Source organism: Podarcis tiliguerta, assembly GCF_965153285.1.
Source record: "Podarcis tiliguerta genome assembly, chromosome: 1".
NCBI classification, from domain to species: Eukaryota; Metazoa; Chordata; class Lepidosauria; order Squamata; family Lacertidae; genus Podarcis; species Podarcis tiliguerta.
The window spans coordinates 70,520,782-70,537,260 of NC_139534.1; the positions used below are offsets into that span (position 1 = coordinate 70,520,782).

The following is a 16,479-nucleotide window of genomic DNA, read 5'->3' on the forward strand; positions in this document are numbered from 1 at the left end:
ACACCATCATAAATAAACACAACTCCACTGAAATGACAATAGAGAAGGTATTTCAACTGTATGTTAATGGATGAATAAAGATAATATTAGGCAGAAACCTAGTCCCTACTTTTATTTCAAGGCACATTCATTAGAGCAGGACACCCATACAAACTCCTGTAAAAATGATAACCAACTAGTCTAAATTGGATTCTTGAATAGCTTGGACTTTTTGTCCATATGGCATCCAGATTTGGGGAGGAGTCTGTCAATCCAAACCTAGTTGTTACTTGTTTGCATGTGCATCTATTAAATTCTGATCCACAGCAAACAGATTCTTGCTAGTCTTTTAGTACAGCTCAAGCTGAGTGCAACCCACCACTCATATATCAGATACTCAACAACCTCTCTCCCACCCAGATTTAACCTCTCTCCCACCCAGATTTGTTTGGTACCTCGGGTTAAGTACTTAATTCGTTCCGGAGGTCCATTCTTAACCTGAAACTGTTCTTAACCTGAAGCACCACTTTAGCTAATGGGGCCTCCCGCTGCCGCCGCGCTGCCAGAGCATGAATTCTGTTCTCATCCTAAAGCAAAGTTCTTAACCTGAAGCACTATTTCTGGGTTAGCAGAGTCTGTAACCTGAAGCGTATGTAACCTGAAGCATATGTAACCTGAGGTACCACTGTATATCCCCCATCCTTTCAACAGAAGTGGATGAAATGTGCAGGTAGTCACATATCTTTTGTTGGCAAAAGAGCCACATACCCTTGGAAACTTTCTCAAGGCTCTGTGCCAGGAGTGGCCAAACCAGAAGTAGGTGGGGCCAAAGCCACATACACACCTCATTCATGCTAACACACACACACACACACACACACACACACACCTGTAAACATGCAGACACATACAGTATTCATCTATTCATTCTCCATTCCTTCCCCTCAAAAAAAGAACCATCCCAGATCCCCCTGTATAATAGCATTAGAATTGTCTTTAAAAGAAGCCTTGCTGTTTGAAGAAATTCCAGTGCAATTCTTCCCTTTTGGGTGTCTCACAGCCCTCCTTATTTTTTGCCATGCTCCAGTTTCCAGCGTTGGCGAGGCTGGGTGGGTGGGGGGAAGGTAACGGTTACAGGTAATGGTACCATGGAGGCAAAGCTAATAGGAGTGAGGCTTGAGAACAGGGGCAGAAAACTGAACAGAGAAGCTGTGTTTGCCTCATAAGGCCTGTGGGCCATGATTTCCCACCCCTGCTTTAAAACCATAGCCATTTAAAAAAAACAACACAGCACAACCTTAAAGCACAAAGGGGAGAAAAGATCCACCGGAATATATACTATAAATTGGCTTTTATCAGTTAGCTTCTGCTCATTCTATAACACCAGACGTTTGGCATTGCAAGCTTTCTTAAAAGCCTCTTTTGCAGCATCACTGTAGCATGCAGGCAGGTGGCAGAAGCACATAAAGAACAGGGATCCTTTGCTTTGTCTAGGAAACTATGAGAAATATCTGGCTAAAGGCTTTGCTGCCACAATCAGCTCAGACTCATCCACTAGGAACCTGCAGCGGGCTTTTTTATTTCTACGACAGATAATTTTTACTGTTTTTATTAGTTCGGCAGTCAGTTTTAAAAAACCCCACCACATTCCACAGAATTGTCAGAAGACAAGCAATATGCAGCTGGATTTTATTTTAAGAAACTGGATGGATAAGCAAGTGGACTGATTTACATCGTGGAATCAAAAAGAACAACAGAAGATGGATCCAAACTACAAGAAAGAAGATTCCACCTAAACATTAGGAAGAACTTCCTGACAGTAAGAGCTGTTCGACAGTGGAATTTGCTGCCAAGGAGTGTGGTGGAGTCTCCTTCTTTGGAGGTCTTTAAGCAGAGGCTTGACAACCATATGTCAGGAGTGCTCTGATGGTGTTTCCTGCTTGGCAGGGGGTTGGACTCGATGGCCCTTGTGGTCTCTTCCAACTCTATGAATCTATGATTCTAAGATTATCAGGACTGTATTTCAGCATTATATAGGCAATAACCAGCTCTAGACTAAAACTGTGCTGAACTGCACCTATTATTCTCATAAAACCCTTTGCTCCTTACAGAAGAGGTTTCCCAACCCTGGCCTCTTTCATGGAGAATGGGATAATTTTTGTGAAATTTTGTGGGGCAGGATGGTTGCTCTTAACTTACTAAGTGATACCTCAGAGACCATCGCTTACACTTGGAGGAGTGCAGAGCTATTTTCGCAAAGGCTTCCATCCTGACAGCATTTCCTAGAATGCCCATTGTGTCATGTGGCCACATACATGGGCATTCCGGCAAGTGATGCCAGACTTGAAGTCTGTATTTGAAGTAGGGAAGGGGAAGAAATTTGATTCAGTTCCCATTTAATCCCCACTTTCCATATTAAGGTTGGGGGGGGGTAGGGTGAGGTGGGGGAACACCCTGAATTTCCATAACAATATGAGAATGGAAATACAACCCTCCTTCAAAAGCCACCCTTTTCTGAATTTTGTGATGCCGTTCTTCTACCAAACAATGTCACAGGAATGCATATATTAGGGGCAAAAGTGCATAAAAATGAATATAGTACTGAAAGTAACACACACAAATGCACTATATTGGGAGAAATCACTTGCAAAAATGTGCTCATTAGTGAAAACTGCATACAAAAATGCATCAAATAGGAAAAAGTCACACAAAAATGTTGAATAACTTTCATAGGTTTCTTCTTACGAAATTGTTGCAAAAATTTAAGATTAAAATTAAAAACAGATAGAAATGGTCAGATCCTTCAATTCCTAGTCAGGAGAGTCTCACACGATTGCAAATGAATGTGGGGTGTTTAAAAGTCTGAAGCAGAAAAAGAGCCTTCAGCCATCTTGGTCTGTTAATAATAGAATGGATTCGGTATCAACTTCTTATTTCTAAATTTATATCCTATATGAAGCCGAAATTGATTACTGGAAGCATTCTATTTTATTAAAAATAAAATAAAATAAAATAGGGTTGCTTTCCCCCTCCCCCAACACACATACCTCTTTAAGGCAAATTCAACCTGATTTACACTTCTGCCACCCCACCCTGGCAAATGCTCATCAGTCAGAACTAACAGAGATTGGTTAAGTAGAATTATAACAAATACAGATGTATCTTTCTGAATGTGGTCTCCTGCTGTAAATACAACCAATCCATAGGACTCAGTCAGCAAACCCAACTCAAGGATTTGTGTAATGATAACTTTGTTTCAGTGTCAAAAGTCAATACAAACAAGTCAATTAGTTAGAGAGCAATAGGCTTCCAGCATCAATGTAATTGTATAGTATATGATACAGTAAGATATGTTAAGATAGAAAAATGCATCTACAGTTGTACCTTGGTTCTTGAACGCCTTGTGACTCGAACGCTTTGGACCCCAAACGCTGCAAACCCAGAAGTAAGTGTTCTGGTTTGCAAACGTTTTTTGGAAGCTGAATGTCTGATGGGGGTTCCGTAGCTTCCAACTGAGTGCAGGAAGCTCCTGCAGCCAATTAGAAGCCGTGCCTTGGTTTTCGGAAGCCGAACAGACTTCTGGAACAGATTCCGTTCTAGAACCAAGGTACGACTGTATTTTTTTTAAAATGAATTTCCAGATTGGTTTGTCCTCATTATTTTTGACCCAAGGGTCTGTTTTAAAGGGTAATGACAAACTGTTATGCTAGTTCACAAGTGTGCTAGTTCTGGTTTCTGTTGACATCTTCATTAATGACCGTAAAAGAAAGTAAACAATGCCTTGTGTAATTCCGGGGTAGTAAATTGGGAGTTGTTGACCTGTGGTAGGAAATGGACTCGGAAAAGAGACAGGATAGTAAACCATAAAATGAGAAAAACATGCAGGGAAGGAGGGGGGGTGGAATCTTGAACAACAACATTCAGTGGGAAGGCAATAGCATGCTTGAAAAACAATAATTCCGCTAAACAGCACAAAATGATAGTAGGCAGGAAGTTTGATAAGACCACACAGAGCAATACAATGACAGAACAGTAAGATAGCAGAGTTCCTGTGGTGAGTCATGGAAATAAAGTCTACACTGTTCTGGAGGAGCCTTGGGTAGAAAACAGCACATGGCACTAGTTATCTCAGCAAGGATATACATAAATTGGAACAAATTATTTTCAGGGCATACTCTACAGACTGCATTCAAAATCGCTTGCTTCTGTCACTGGAATATTAGAGTCCCTTACTACTCTTTGAACATATTCTTTGTGTTGAAATTTAAAAAAAGACCCTTGGTTTCTAATTTGTGTAGCTGGAAAAGGTATAGGAAACAGAATATCTTTTTGAGGATCAATATATATGTACGGCAATTTTTGTGGCATTTTTACACATGGAAGATTCCCCCTACATTGTAAAGAATGAGATGCTCTGCTTCCACTCTTTTGTATGCTCAGCAGAGAGCCAGCATGTACCCATATTGGATAAGAATAATGATATTTAATAAATATGCCAGGAAGCATCCAGTGGACAAAGCATATTGTCCATTTCCCACTTAAAGAAGCAAATTAAGTAGTAATATTTTCCTCTAGTGATAAGGACATAGGATGTTTAGTCTCTCAAGACTGATCAAATGAATAAGAAATTCTTCACATAAAATTACATAAAGGGGTTTTGATTTGAGATCCAACTTTCTCCCTCTCTCCACAAGAGCCTGCCCAATGTTTAATTACAATGTATTGATTCTTTACTTACACAGAAGCTATTATACGTGCACTACTCAGGGGATACTCTTTGCCTTATGTTACACTAACACACTGCTTCTGTTAAAGTCCTGCATTTAAATTTTCCCACACTCAAATACTCTGGCATAAGGACTGTACATTCACAGCCAGCATTGGAGGGGATGTAACCAGCAGCTGCATACTTATCATTACTATTTCCTAGCGGCAGTGTACAAGTGGTGGTTAGGTCAATCCAGAAAAAGCATGGTGTGTGAGGACACAGAGTGCCTTCTGGTTCATGACAGGCACCTGAGAGATGGAGGACCCATGGAAGCTGTTGCAAGCAATCATTGGGAAAGGGGATTCTGTGGGAAAACCATGACTGTCAAAGTTAATTCATAGGAACAAAACAGCCTTGGATTGACCTATGTGGACTGGACTGACCCTATGTCTCAGGGCTGCTGTGATGTTAACAGGAAGACCACAGAGGTCACCCTGAGCTGTGTGGAGGAAGGACAGGACAAAGTGTAATAAACATTTTAGAATGGCAGAACTTCACAGGAACAATACCATGAGTTATACAACTATTTGAAGTTCTGGTCTAGGAATCCATTTTAGAAACAATTTCCATGCAAAACTTATTTCTGCATGTAAGAGTAAGAGTAGCAGTTATTAATCAGCAGCCAAGTGGTGTGGATGTTCAAACTGCAGTGGGCAAGGCCTCCAGTAGGATATGCAAAACAAACAGAAAGGAAGCCTCCAGAAATTTCACAAGTGATAATAAATTATTTTCCCTTCCCTTGCTATTTCTTGGATGCTACTCCTGAACAGAAACCAAAGTATCAGACCCTCCAGGTATCCCTATTTTCTAGGGTTATCCCTGATTTAGAGAAGCCATCCCAGTTTCTAATTTGATCCCAGAATATCCCACTTTTCCTTCAGATGTCCTTATTTTCATTGGAGAAATGTTGGAGGATATGGAGTTATTCGACCCCTGAGCCATCTGAAGGCAATGCTGTATAGGGAAGTTTTAATTGTGCTTTTATATATGTTGGAATGTTTAATTGTGTTTTTATATATGTTGGAAGCTGCCCCAAGTGGCTGGGGCAGCCCAGTAAGATGTGTGGGGTAAAAATAGCAAAATTATCATTATGGAATGGGACGTCCCTATTTTCATCGGAGAAATGTTGGAGGTGAAATTCTAATATCAGGGCTCATTGGTGTTGCCCACAGCAAGATACTTTTTGATTAGTTTCCCACAAGGATATCTAGCACTTTTGACAGATGGGTGACAAGGCAACACATATTGACTAACAACCTGCATTAATCTTTTCTAGAGGCCCCCTTTCTATAGGAGAAAAGAAGCTGCCACTCCAGCTTTCCCTGCTTCTAACTGGTGCTGCAACACTTGACCAGAAACAGCAAGCACACACATTTAATTTATTTATCTTAGATATTTGTCCTTTAAAGCAGACATCTCTCACAAGCCCCTGCATGTTTCTATTCTATTAATCAGCACACGTTCTAAGTGAGTAGCATCAATATTTATGATACCTCATAGGTAACACCACTGTCAGTGCCAGCATCCCATGGTATCAGATCTTGAATTACTCTCTGGACCCATCCGCAGTCTTTGGTGCAGAGATCTTCAGCTGAAAGCCCTACATTCCAGTCAGGACTGGGGCCTAGCATGGTAAGGAAAGACATCAGATGACGTGTTCTGTCCACAGAAAATTCAGCAGAGGGAGCAGCTCTTCTGCAAATGAAAAAGAGGGAAATGGCTCAGCTAAATATTGCTGCTTGAGACGCTATCAGCTTGCATGCCAAATGGAGTGAGAGTATAGAGAAAGAGAGTTGCGCTGTAAGCCATAAAAAACATTTCCAGGAGAAGAGTCAAACCAAAGTTGACACAACACTTCCCACAAAGTGCTTTTAGGATCAGTGGCGGGTAGCAGAATTCCTTATTGTACCTGAAACTTAGCAATAAAAGATTGATAAGACAAACTGCTTGATAATGCTGCTGTTTTGTTTACTATATCCTTTTCAACAGCAAAACAACCACATGCATTTAATGAAATGGCTTTTATTTCATTCCAGGTATTCTTTTATGGGTGCTTTAAGTCACTTGCAAAGGAGACAAAAGGATGGCTTGTTTAAAATTGCGGCAAAATGTTGGTTTAAACTGCAGGTAATTTCTAAAGGCATATATTCTCACCGCAATTTTAGCTGGGATTTAACAAAAGCATTCAGACTGGCAACATTTTCAAAAGTAACATTAGTTAGATTTTAATGCTCAGGCCTGTGTGAGATTTATAGCATTAGCTTGTAAATGTTGTAGCCAAGTATTGTGCAAGTTTCTGCCAAAGTACATTCATAGTGATAAGCAGCACACCCGAATTCTTGAGGTCTTGCCAAGGATTCCCTTAAGTAGAGGATATGTTACATGTGGAATCAATCAGGTTGTTTCAGTAACAACATCCAAAGGTCTTCAGTGATTGGCAGACCAACTATCCAGTAGATGAACTATCCTTGCTAGGCACCAAACTATTGCAACTATCTCTCCGTATTAACATGTGCATAAGCAGTGCCTGATCCCACAGGGTTTGTGCTGCTGTAGAATCCTGTTCTTGCCAAACCTAACAGTGACAACTGGCATCTGCCTTATCTGTCAGGCAAAATGTGCTGTTATCTGAAGCCAACGCAGGATTCTGCCAGCCTCACAAGAACCACCAGGCCCAAAAGGGTTCAAGGAAGGAGTATAGCTATGCCATCAGATGTCTTCCTACCCCTTCGCAGCCATCTCTCGACATGTGGCAAGTGTTCTGCCATATGGTGTTGGAGACAGGTAGGGTAGACATCAAGGGTTGGCATGGTAGGGTATCCACTGAGGCCTAGAGCCTTGCAGAGGGCCCACCATTGACCTAAGATGCTGAGCCAGTTTCCCATTTCTTGGTAGAAATTCTTGGCAGCAGTGAAATGAAGAGAGCACAGCGGAGTAGAGCTCTGTTGCCTCCTCAGCACCTCTCCTATTGATGTTGGAGTCACAGGAACTGCCATATGTTTCTAAGTTTGAAAGACACCTGGAACAAAGCAGCAACTCTGTTGCTCACCACAAAGCCTGAGAAGAGTCCCCACAGATCACACCAAAGGCTTTTTTCATCCAGCATCCTTTCTTCCAAGAAAACCACGAGAAAATAAAAAGAAATATCATAGCTAAATCTCTACTTTATTACAAAATCTCCCATGAATACAATACTTATTATAAGATATGAACCAGTGCTGGGCTGACAATTTCCCAAAAGTTATTAAAGGGGATACAGCTTTTTATTGCATCTACCTTAGGGCCATATTCAACTAACTTACTGCATCAGTGAAAGCCGGCGAGGTGATTCCTTCCCGCATCCCGTGCCCTGCCTATACTCTGCCCAAATCTGATCTGGAGGGTCAGGGAAACCCCCAGAATGGCACAAGAGGGGAGGGGAGGTTGGTTCATTGGGCAAGCAGAAATACTTCTGCTAATAGAGTGTTCTCCTTAGTCCTATGTTCAATGCAACCTTGCTGAGGGATGTTTGCGAGTGTCCTTTCTTTCATTCTATCAAACATTTCACTAATGGTCTGCACTCTGCATGGAATCGGGGCAGATCTACAATGGAACTAATGAAGTTTAAGCTTCAGGGCCCCTAATCCCGGAAGGGCCTCAGAAGTGACTTTAGTCCAGATTGCTTCAAAATTTTGGGTCTACGGAAGCCAATTTGAGAGGCACGACGCAGATTGGTTATTTTTGTTGTTGTATATATTTCATCCACCCCAAAGTTTGAGAGTCAGTAGCACAGATGTTGGAAATGTAGGGTGATCCATCATGGAACAAGCCCATTGAAGAAGACAACAGTGGTTACCCAGACCTCATAGCTGGTTGTGAAGGGACCGCCAGAACAGGTCAAGCTTCAGGGCCCCGAAAAGATAGGTCCACCACAGTATGGGATAACTCCTCCCATGGTTTCTTTCATTTCAGAAAGTGTGGGTATCAGGGATGTTGCAGAGTGCTGGTGAAATGCTTACTGGGGGGTGGGGGGGAAACCAGCAACATCTCACATCATCTCACAATGATTAGGTAAGTTCAAAAGTCTACAGGAATTCTCAAGTGCCCTTCAAATGACGCAGAAATATGGAAGTCTCTTTCACAGAGGAAGAAAAGTTAAGAAATGGGAGGATAGATTTTGACAACAGGTATGCAAATGTTTGAGTGGTCATATATATGACTTAAAATATTTATTGAGTATATTATTAAACTAACTGCTGCACTAAAGAAACTTACAATAAGCCATTCACATTTAGATGGTAATTCAGTTAATGAAATAACAAAACATTCAGCATTCATGCAACATTTTTGAATAGGCCAGTTTGAGATTAATAGTAGAATTTGAGGCAATCGTTAATAAAGTTCACCATCACTGAAAAAGAGACATTTAGTCCTAAAATATAATAAAAGTGATTTTGGCATATAAGTGGTGTATTTAAAAATAATAATAGTAGTAGTAGTAATAATAATAATAATAATAATAATAATGAAATATTTAAAAAATATTTAAAAAATCAGTTTTAAGAAAAGAATAATTTATGCTAATGTTAGCAGTCTAATGTATGGACTAACCGTATACTCAGACATACTTCTGTTCTGCAGCGGATAGGTCTAACTGGACAGTTAAGAGTTTTCAAAATTCTTCTAACATTTTGTATATAGTACAATAGTCTTTGTGTCCATTTTTAACATTGTATTGAGAATTGAACAGATAAATCTTACTATACGTTTACATTCTCTCTCTCATTGACCTGTCTTTTCATTGTGTTTGGGGCAGGAGATGGGAGTGGCTTTTTCTTCTTCCATCCCACATTAACGTTGCCAGCCTCAGGGCCGGCACAGAGTCACACCATTTTGGCTGGCAAGTTGAGGAAACCAAGAGGCTTTCGCTATGGTGCACCCAGTATTGACATCTGCCCTCGCCACACACTGTTGTCCCCTGCTATACCAGCAGAATCGCACAGATTTGACATCTACTATACCATGATGGAGCTTTCTGTCAGCTTGTGACAAGTGTCATCTTGTCAACATGCCTCTATTTCTATCATTTGGAGTGATACTCATACTATTTCTTATGGTTCTTCACCTTGGATTACGCCCTTATATTTTTTTTTACAAACATGGTAAAAAGAACAAAGAAGGTAATCAAATTCTGACCACGTGCTTCTCTGTAGCAAACAAGTATATTTTCTCTTTTTGAGAAATACGTACTGTAAGCTTTTTGAAGAAAACTTCACAGAACTTGGATTTTGTCCCTGTCAAGCATGCTAGTATAGCCTTAGTTCAAATTCTGTTTGTGTCTTCATTAGAGGCCTCCAAGGAGAAAATGTGACCAATACTGGGCAGCAAGACTTGCAAGATGGATAGGTCACCATACCTGCTACAGATGAAAAGACTTCTGATGTCATCTCATCCATCACCTGGCAGCTATGATAAGATTGCTCTTTTCTTTGAAGTGTTTCAGCCACTTTAATTCTAATGTCTCAAGCCATTAGCGTTCAGTTGTTGCTTCCCGTGAACAAACATGTCTCTTCACTTTGATGGATGGAAGAGTACCAGTTGAACTAAATACAAAGATTTCCGAACGATGTAGCAGGTTCGGGATTTTCGGCTGCACAGATTGGTTTTTAGAATTGTTGCGATGGAGCAAACTCTGCGGAAATCAATAGTGTTTGCACTAGGATCTTCACAGCGCTGCAGTTTGCACATTGCTTTTTCTGGAATAGTCTTCTGAAATAAATGGGGAATGGCTGGGTCCAGTATTGGGGGGAAATACAGTGCTAGGAATGTCAACTGGATGAGTATTTGGAAGGGATTTCCTTCACAGCTACTCCACCACAACCTTTTATCAAGGCTTTTAAAACATCTCCCTCTAAATTATCATCATCATCGTCATCATCATCATTGTCATCATCATCTATACATGTTTCTTCCTATTAAAGAAGAATCACCAATAGAGACAAGTTTTCAGCAGTACTATTATTATTTACTTTTTCTGATTTTGGACATGCAAACACCTCAAGAATTTTTCCCAGCACCAGCTTTGCTTAAGAAGCAACACTAAGCAGCCATTTCTGCCAGCAGTTTCTGGAGATGTGGCAGTTCCCTACCCTGATCCTTCATTTTTATTTAAAGCATTTATTTTATTTTTATTCTAGCATTTGTTTAGGACATCCAACAACAGTGTCATCCTGGCAGCTCACAAACAAAAAAATAACAAAATACAATTCTAAAATTCAATAATATAAAAGAATAGCAGCATAACTTTTTTTGACACACTTGCAAGCATCAAAATCTGTTTCATGGTATAGTCAACATACATGACATGCAAACATTGGTTCTTTACGTTACATTAATACATTAATGGGGAGAGTTATCTTATTTGCACCTGAAGCAAAAAGACAAAATGGCACCACCTCCTCATGCACATATGGGGGCATTGCCCTCTGCTCCCCCATGGTTTTTTAATGTATCACAATCCCATGAAATCTGTGCCACATTAAAAAGCGTATCTGGCTGTATACAGATTGAGGGCTGGCATCACGAAACAGCAAAGGGCATTTGCCACAGGGAACCGGGAAACATAGTAATGGACTTCATCCCAACTAATCATAATCAATTTATTCTACAAGGCTGGCCTCATCACTTCTCTGCATTATGCTGGTGCCAGTAATAAAACCGTAACAATGTGAGAAAATAGACTCCGTCTCAGTTTCAATGATAAAAATTATTCAATTTATTAATACAACCGGATGTGCGTTTCTCTCCAGAAATATAAAGAACCAGGCAATAACTCACTTCACATCAGCTAACTCCATGTCATTGCGTTTCACGAGTACGGCACTGTTATTTTTAGATGGAAGATAAAATCATCAAGACAAGGTCTTATCACATCCTGTAATATAATTTAAATGTACTGTTTCACAGTAAGAATAATCAAGCTGCCACGGTTTTAACACTAAAAAACCCTTCCATTAATTATGTATTCTGAAAGTGGCAGATGGAAGGAAAACGGGGACAGAATTACACATTTCAGTCTGATGTGTGTCTTTTCGAATAAAAAGAAGAAGAGAAAGCAACCACTTTAAGTTGTTTCAAGGAAAGGAAGTTGCACGTCTTAAAATGTGGCTGCCCCGGGGAGTTTTAACTATGTAGCTGTATGCCACTAACATTAATTGTATTTATTTTGCTCATCATCTATACAGCAGATTGGTTGCCTGATCTTATGCTCATGCCATATCTGTTGTACAAGAAGAGACTTGCACAGTTTAAAATTTCATCTTACAATATTTTGGGACTGAAGAAGACGCCCTCGGCCAGATGGCCAACCGCTATGGTGTCATCGGTTAGATATATAGATGACTAAACATACGGCTGCTGCTAACTTTGATTAAATATTCTGGCTCTTTAGCACAACAGAGAGTACGCTGAACTACCTCAGGGAAGCCAAGCCTAGGGCATCTTAGGCTAAACAAGTAAAGTTGAGTCACAGAACTCTACCTCACTTGCCATTAAAAAATAAACAGAAGCTCAGGCTCTGAGCATTCTTACTGAACATTTTTACTTGGCCAGCGGGATTATGTGCCTGTTTTGACAGACTTCCTACAGACTCCACTTCTTTAATAACCACCCCTCTTATTTCCCACAGAGCTCTTACACAAGCATTTCTCTTACTGCTGGAGCAGTGGTGCTGCAAGAAGGATGGGATACATCTTTGACCACCGTGCCAAAGCAAGACAGCATCTATTTCATTCTTTGTGAGATTATTATCCCTATTTTAGAGGTGGGGAATAGGCTGATACCAAGCATGAGCTACATCTTTCAACTAAGGGGCTCCCAAGTATTCATCAGTGTACTGAATTCGTATACACAGTATTAACAGAACAAAATAAAACAACAGTGGTCCCCACATACCTCATGCTCAGAAGACTTGTGGGGAAAGCTGAGTGTCTTAGTGGACTACTAAATGGTTGTTTTCTGCCTGTTGTAGCAACTGTGATGAGCTGACCTATATGCTGTATGTTTTATTGCTTATCTTTTTTAATAAGTTGTATTTTATTGTACTATGATTTGAATTCCATAGAATTTTAACAATAACATACAGTATGAAAGAAGCAATACAAATTAAAATCAATATGAATCTTTAATGGGTGTTCATTCTCCCATCTTCAACTACAAGTCCACAGAAACACTGTGGACCACCTGGATGAAGCTTGCAGACCACAGTTGGTCAATGGACCACAATTTCTGGACTCTTGATAAAATCCAATGTTTGTTTATTTATTGCACTTGTATCATGCCTTTTCTACTAGGAGTTCAAGGTGGCATGCATGGTAGTAGTAGTAGTAATTTTATTATTTATACCACACCCATCTGACTGAGTTGGTTCTCCTCTTCCCTCATTTAATTCTCACAGCCCTGTGAGGTTATTTAGAACACAATATTTTTGCTGCCCCTTCATGGATCACTGCCTTGCCATGGCGAAGGGGCTTGAATAACTCAGAGAAGCTATGAACTATGCCGTGCAGGGCACCCAAGATGGGCAGGTCATAGTGGAGAGTTTTGACCAAATATGATCCACCTGGAGCAGGAACCGGCAAGCCACTCCAGTATCCCTGCCAAGAAAACTCCATGGACAAAGAGAAGATCAAACCTATCCATTCTTAAGGAAATCAGCCTTGAGTGCTCACTGGAAGGACAGATCCTGAAGCTGAGGCTCCAATACTTTGGCCACCTCATGAGATGAGAAGACTCCCTGGAAAAGACCCTGATGTTGGGAAAAATGGAGGGCACAAGGAGAAGGGAACAACAGAGGACGAGATGGTTGGACAGTGTTCTCGAAGCTACCAGCATGAGTTTGACCAGACTGCGGGAGGCAGTGGAAGACAGGAGTGTCTGGCGTGCTCTGGTCCATGGGGTCACGAAGAGTCGGACACGACTAAATGACTAAACAACAACAACAACATTTTTGCTGCACCAATTTTATCAATTATAAATATCAGAGAGATAGAATCTAGAACTACATGCTTATGGGACTTTCCCAGGCTCTTCTATGAGAATGTGTGCAGGCATTTCTCCCATGTTTCCATTTCATATTTTAAAAAATCCCTGCACATTGATGACTTTGGGTCCTCTCAACCTGGGAGAAGGAAAATAAAAAAGTCTGTGGTAGAATCAAAGCTTTGTAAGTCAGCACCACGGATACACAGACAGGGAGCAATTGCTCGCTTTGCATTTGACAGAGAATGTGAAGGAAAATGGGGAGTTTGGGATGAGGAGTATTGAATGTGATGACCACAAAATACAAGAAAGGGCTTATATTTTGCACTCAAAGTAATCTTACTGAATGCCAGTATTATATATAGAGGTCTTCCAACCTCACATTCAGTCAACAAAAATATAGTGCCTTTTAGCTAAGGCTCTCTATTTTATGGAGGTACAGACAGGTCAGGCAATTTCCCCTGAGCTAATCCTAGGGATATGTGAAAAGTCTATTAGCATGTGACTCTCTCCTGGCCTGCTGCACCTCTCCAACAATAGAAATGTAAGACTTGGGAGCTGTAGCAATAAATAATTTTTCTCCGTCCATCTTTCCTTCCTGGCTGTAAGGCAGAGGTCAAGGAAAGAGTTAAAGTGGTGGAATTCTTCTGCCAGCATGAACAGAGCTTTTCATTCCCCCACATAATTTATAATGCACAAAGGAAAACACACTGCCAGACATCCCGGGATGCCATTTCAGATTTCAATCACGCTGAGTGGGAGGGATTTGCAGGCCCACCCTAGGCTGCATTCAAGGCTAACTGGTAAAGCAAAAAAATAGTGCACGTCACAAGCATTCGCTGGGCTTGTTTTATACACTTTATATAGCAAGGCGAACCTACGTCTCAGGGACCATTCGATTTTCCTGATAGTAATCCAGACATCAAAGGTAAAGTGAGCTGTAATCATAAGCGCTCTGGATTCACGGTGAAGTTTGCACCATTTAGCAGCCGGGGCTCATAAGTTATAGATCACATGAAGGGCTCAGGCACAACATGAAGCGTTGATTATTTTCTTCCTAAGTAAGGCTTCTCCCAAGTACAGTGGAATAGCGCTGCGCCACTGCCCTCCCAACAGCAGTGTCGATGCCATAAATCAGGGTGGTCTAGGGCAGGAGATGACAGCTTCAAGATCAGGGCTGTGCAGGTGCACTAGTGTGAGTGTTGGATTGGCTCTGTTAAGGCACCTCTGAAATCCCAACCTTGCTGCCACTTCAACACAGTCCCCATGAACGTCAATGACGCTGCTGTAAGGAGGGCAGAAGTGCAGGACTACTTCACCATGCCAGCTGCTCCTCCTTCTCCGGCTTTGATTAAAGTCATTTGAAATTGACTTTTACAAGCCCTAAACATTCTTTTCTGAGCTTGGCCTGGGAGAAATTTGATGGCAATACACCCAGTGTGACACCTGTCTACTTGACTCTATTGCATGCATCACAATGAAGCTAATAACACACACATGCGTTTACAACTAATTCCACTTCCATCCACTGTTTGCAGTTTCTTCTGTTTTCTGTTTATCTTACCCCCCGGGTGCCTGGGAAAGTATACTCCAGTGCTATCATAAAGGCGTCTGCTGAACAGAGAGGGCTTGGTGTGCCCTCAAGTGCTGCTATCTGCACTTCCCAGGGCACTGTGACACTCCTTCCAGCTTAGGCTCTTTACTCACACACCATACTCCAAGGTTGTAGTGGTTGTCAGGAGGGATCGTCACTCACCTGGAGCGAATGCTACTTAGCCAAGTGCATGACTAATTGCAGCCATGCTAATTAAGCAAAAGAGCCATTCTGTGCTAATAGACTAGTGTGCTGATTTTATTTATTCATTTATTGCTATTACAAGGGCTGTTCTGGGAACTGAAGTAGATCTTGCACAGTAATCTTGATTTGTCAAGTTTTACAGTGACCACCCCTCTGCCCCCTGCCCAACAGTTTATTCGCTACATCTCAGGAGCAGAAGTCCCCCCCCCCCCGCCCTTCAACAGGAAAAAAGAGAAAGCAAAGGGGCCCCAAAACTGAATCCAAAGTCTAAGTGTTCTAAAATCTTGTTGCTACCGGAACATATCAAAAAGCGTATTAAGAGAGGGAGCTCAAGAAGTCATTTAAGACAGCAGTAGCAGAAAGGAGTCCCACACAATTTTGTACTACATGTTGACACTTGATCATAGTCATCTCAACCAACAAAAAGAGACTGAGAGCAAGGTGGACCACGCTGTCAATGGGATTATGAAAATACTGGTACAGGTGAACCACTGGCGGAGAAAGGCGGGTGCGGGGGTGCAGTTCACACCGGGTGTCAGCCATGAGGGTGGGTGACATCATCGCTCCACCGCCAACCTCACCCCACGCTCATTGCATGGATGGCACCCCCAGACACCCACTGCATGGACAGTGGGCCACTAGGGACAATGCTGCCCTAGCGGTCCCTCCCCCACGCTTGCCATGCGGGCGGCTAGCCCCACCCCTAAGGGCTGGCTAGCCCTGCCCCCACGCTGCTCCGGGTACCGGGGCAGGTAGCTCCACCCCTGAGGTGAACCAGCCCACACATCTCAATTTCTTAAATAAAAACACTTAGTGTGCCTGGTTGAGAAGAGTCCTAACTTTATTTTCTTTAGAGCTGTACAACTGTCTATAATATCTGAAAAGTAAGAGATAGCAGAAGCCAGCCCTGAAGCTT

General features: G+C 41.6%; 1 protein-coding gene across 1 annotated transcript in view; it reads right to left on the reverse strand.

Moving 5' to 3' along the window:
- Positions 1 to 16,479, reverse strand: part of SPON1 (spondin 1) — a 269,806-nt gene that overhangs the window by 16,928 nt on the left and 236,399 nt on the right. Inside the window, exon 8 of the mRNA XM_083430410.1 lies at positions 6,241 to 6,442. Within this exon, the coding sequence (XP_083286536.1) occupies positions 6,241 to 6,442 (202 nt within the window). The remainder of the gene's footprint in view (positions 1 to 6,240; positions 6,443 to 16,479) is intronic.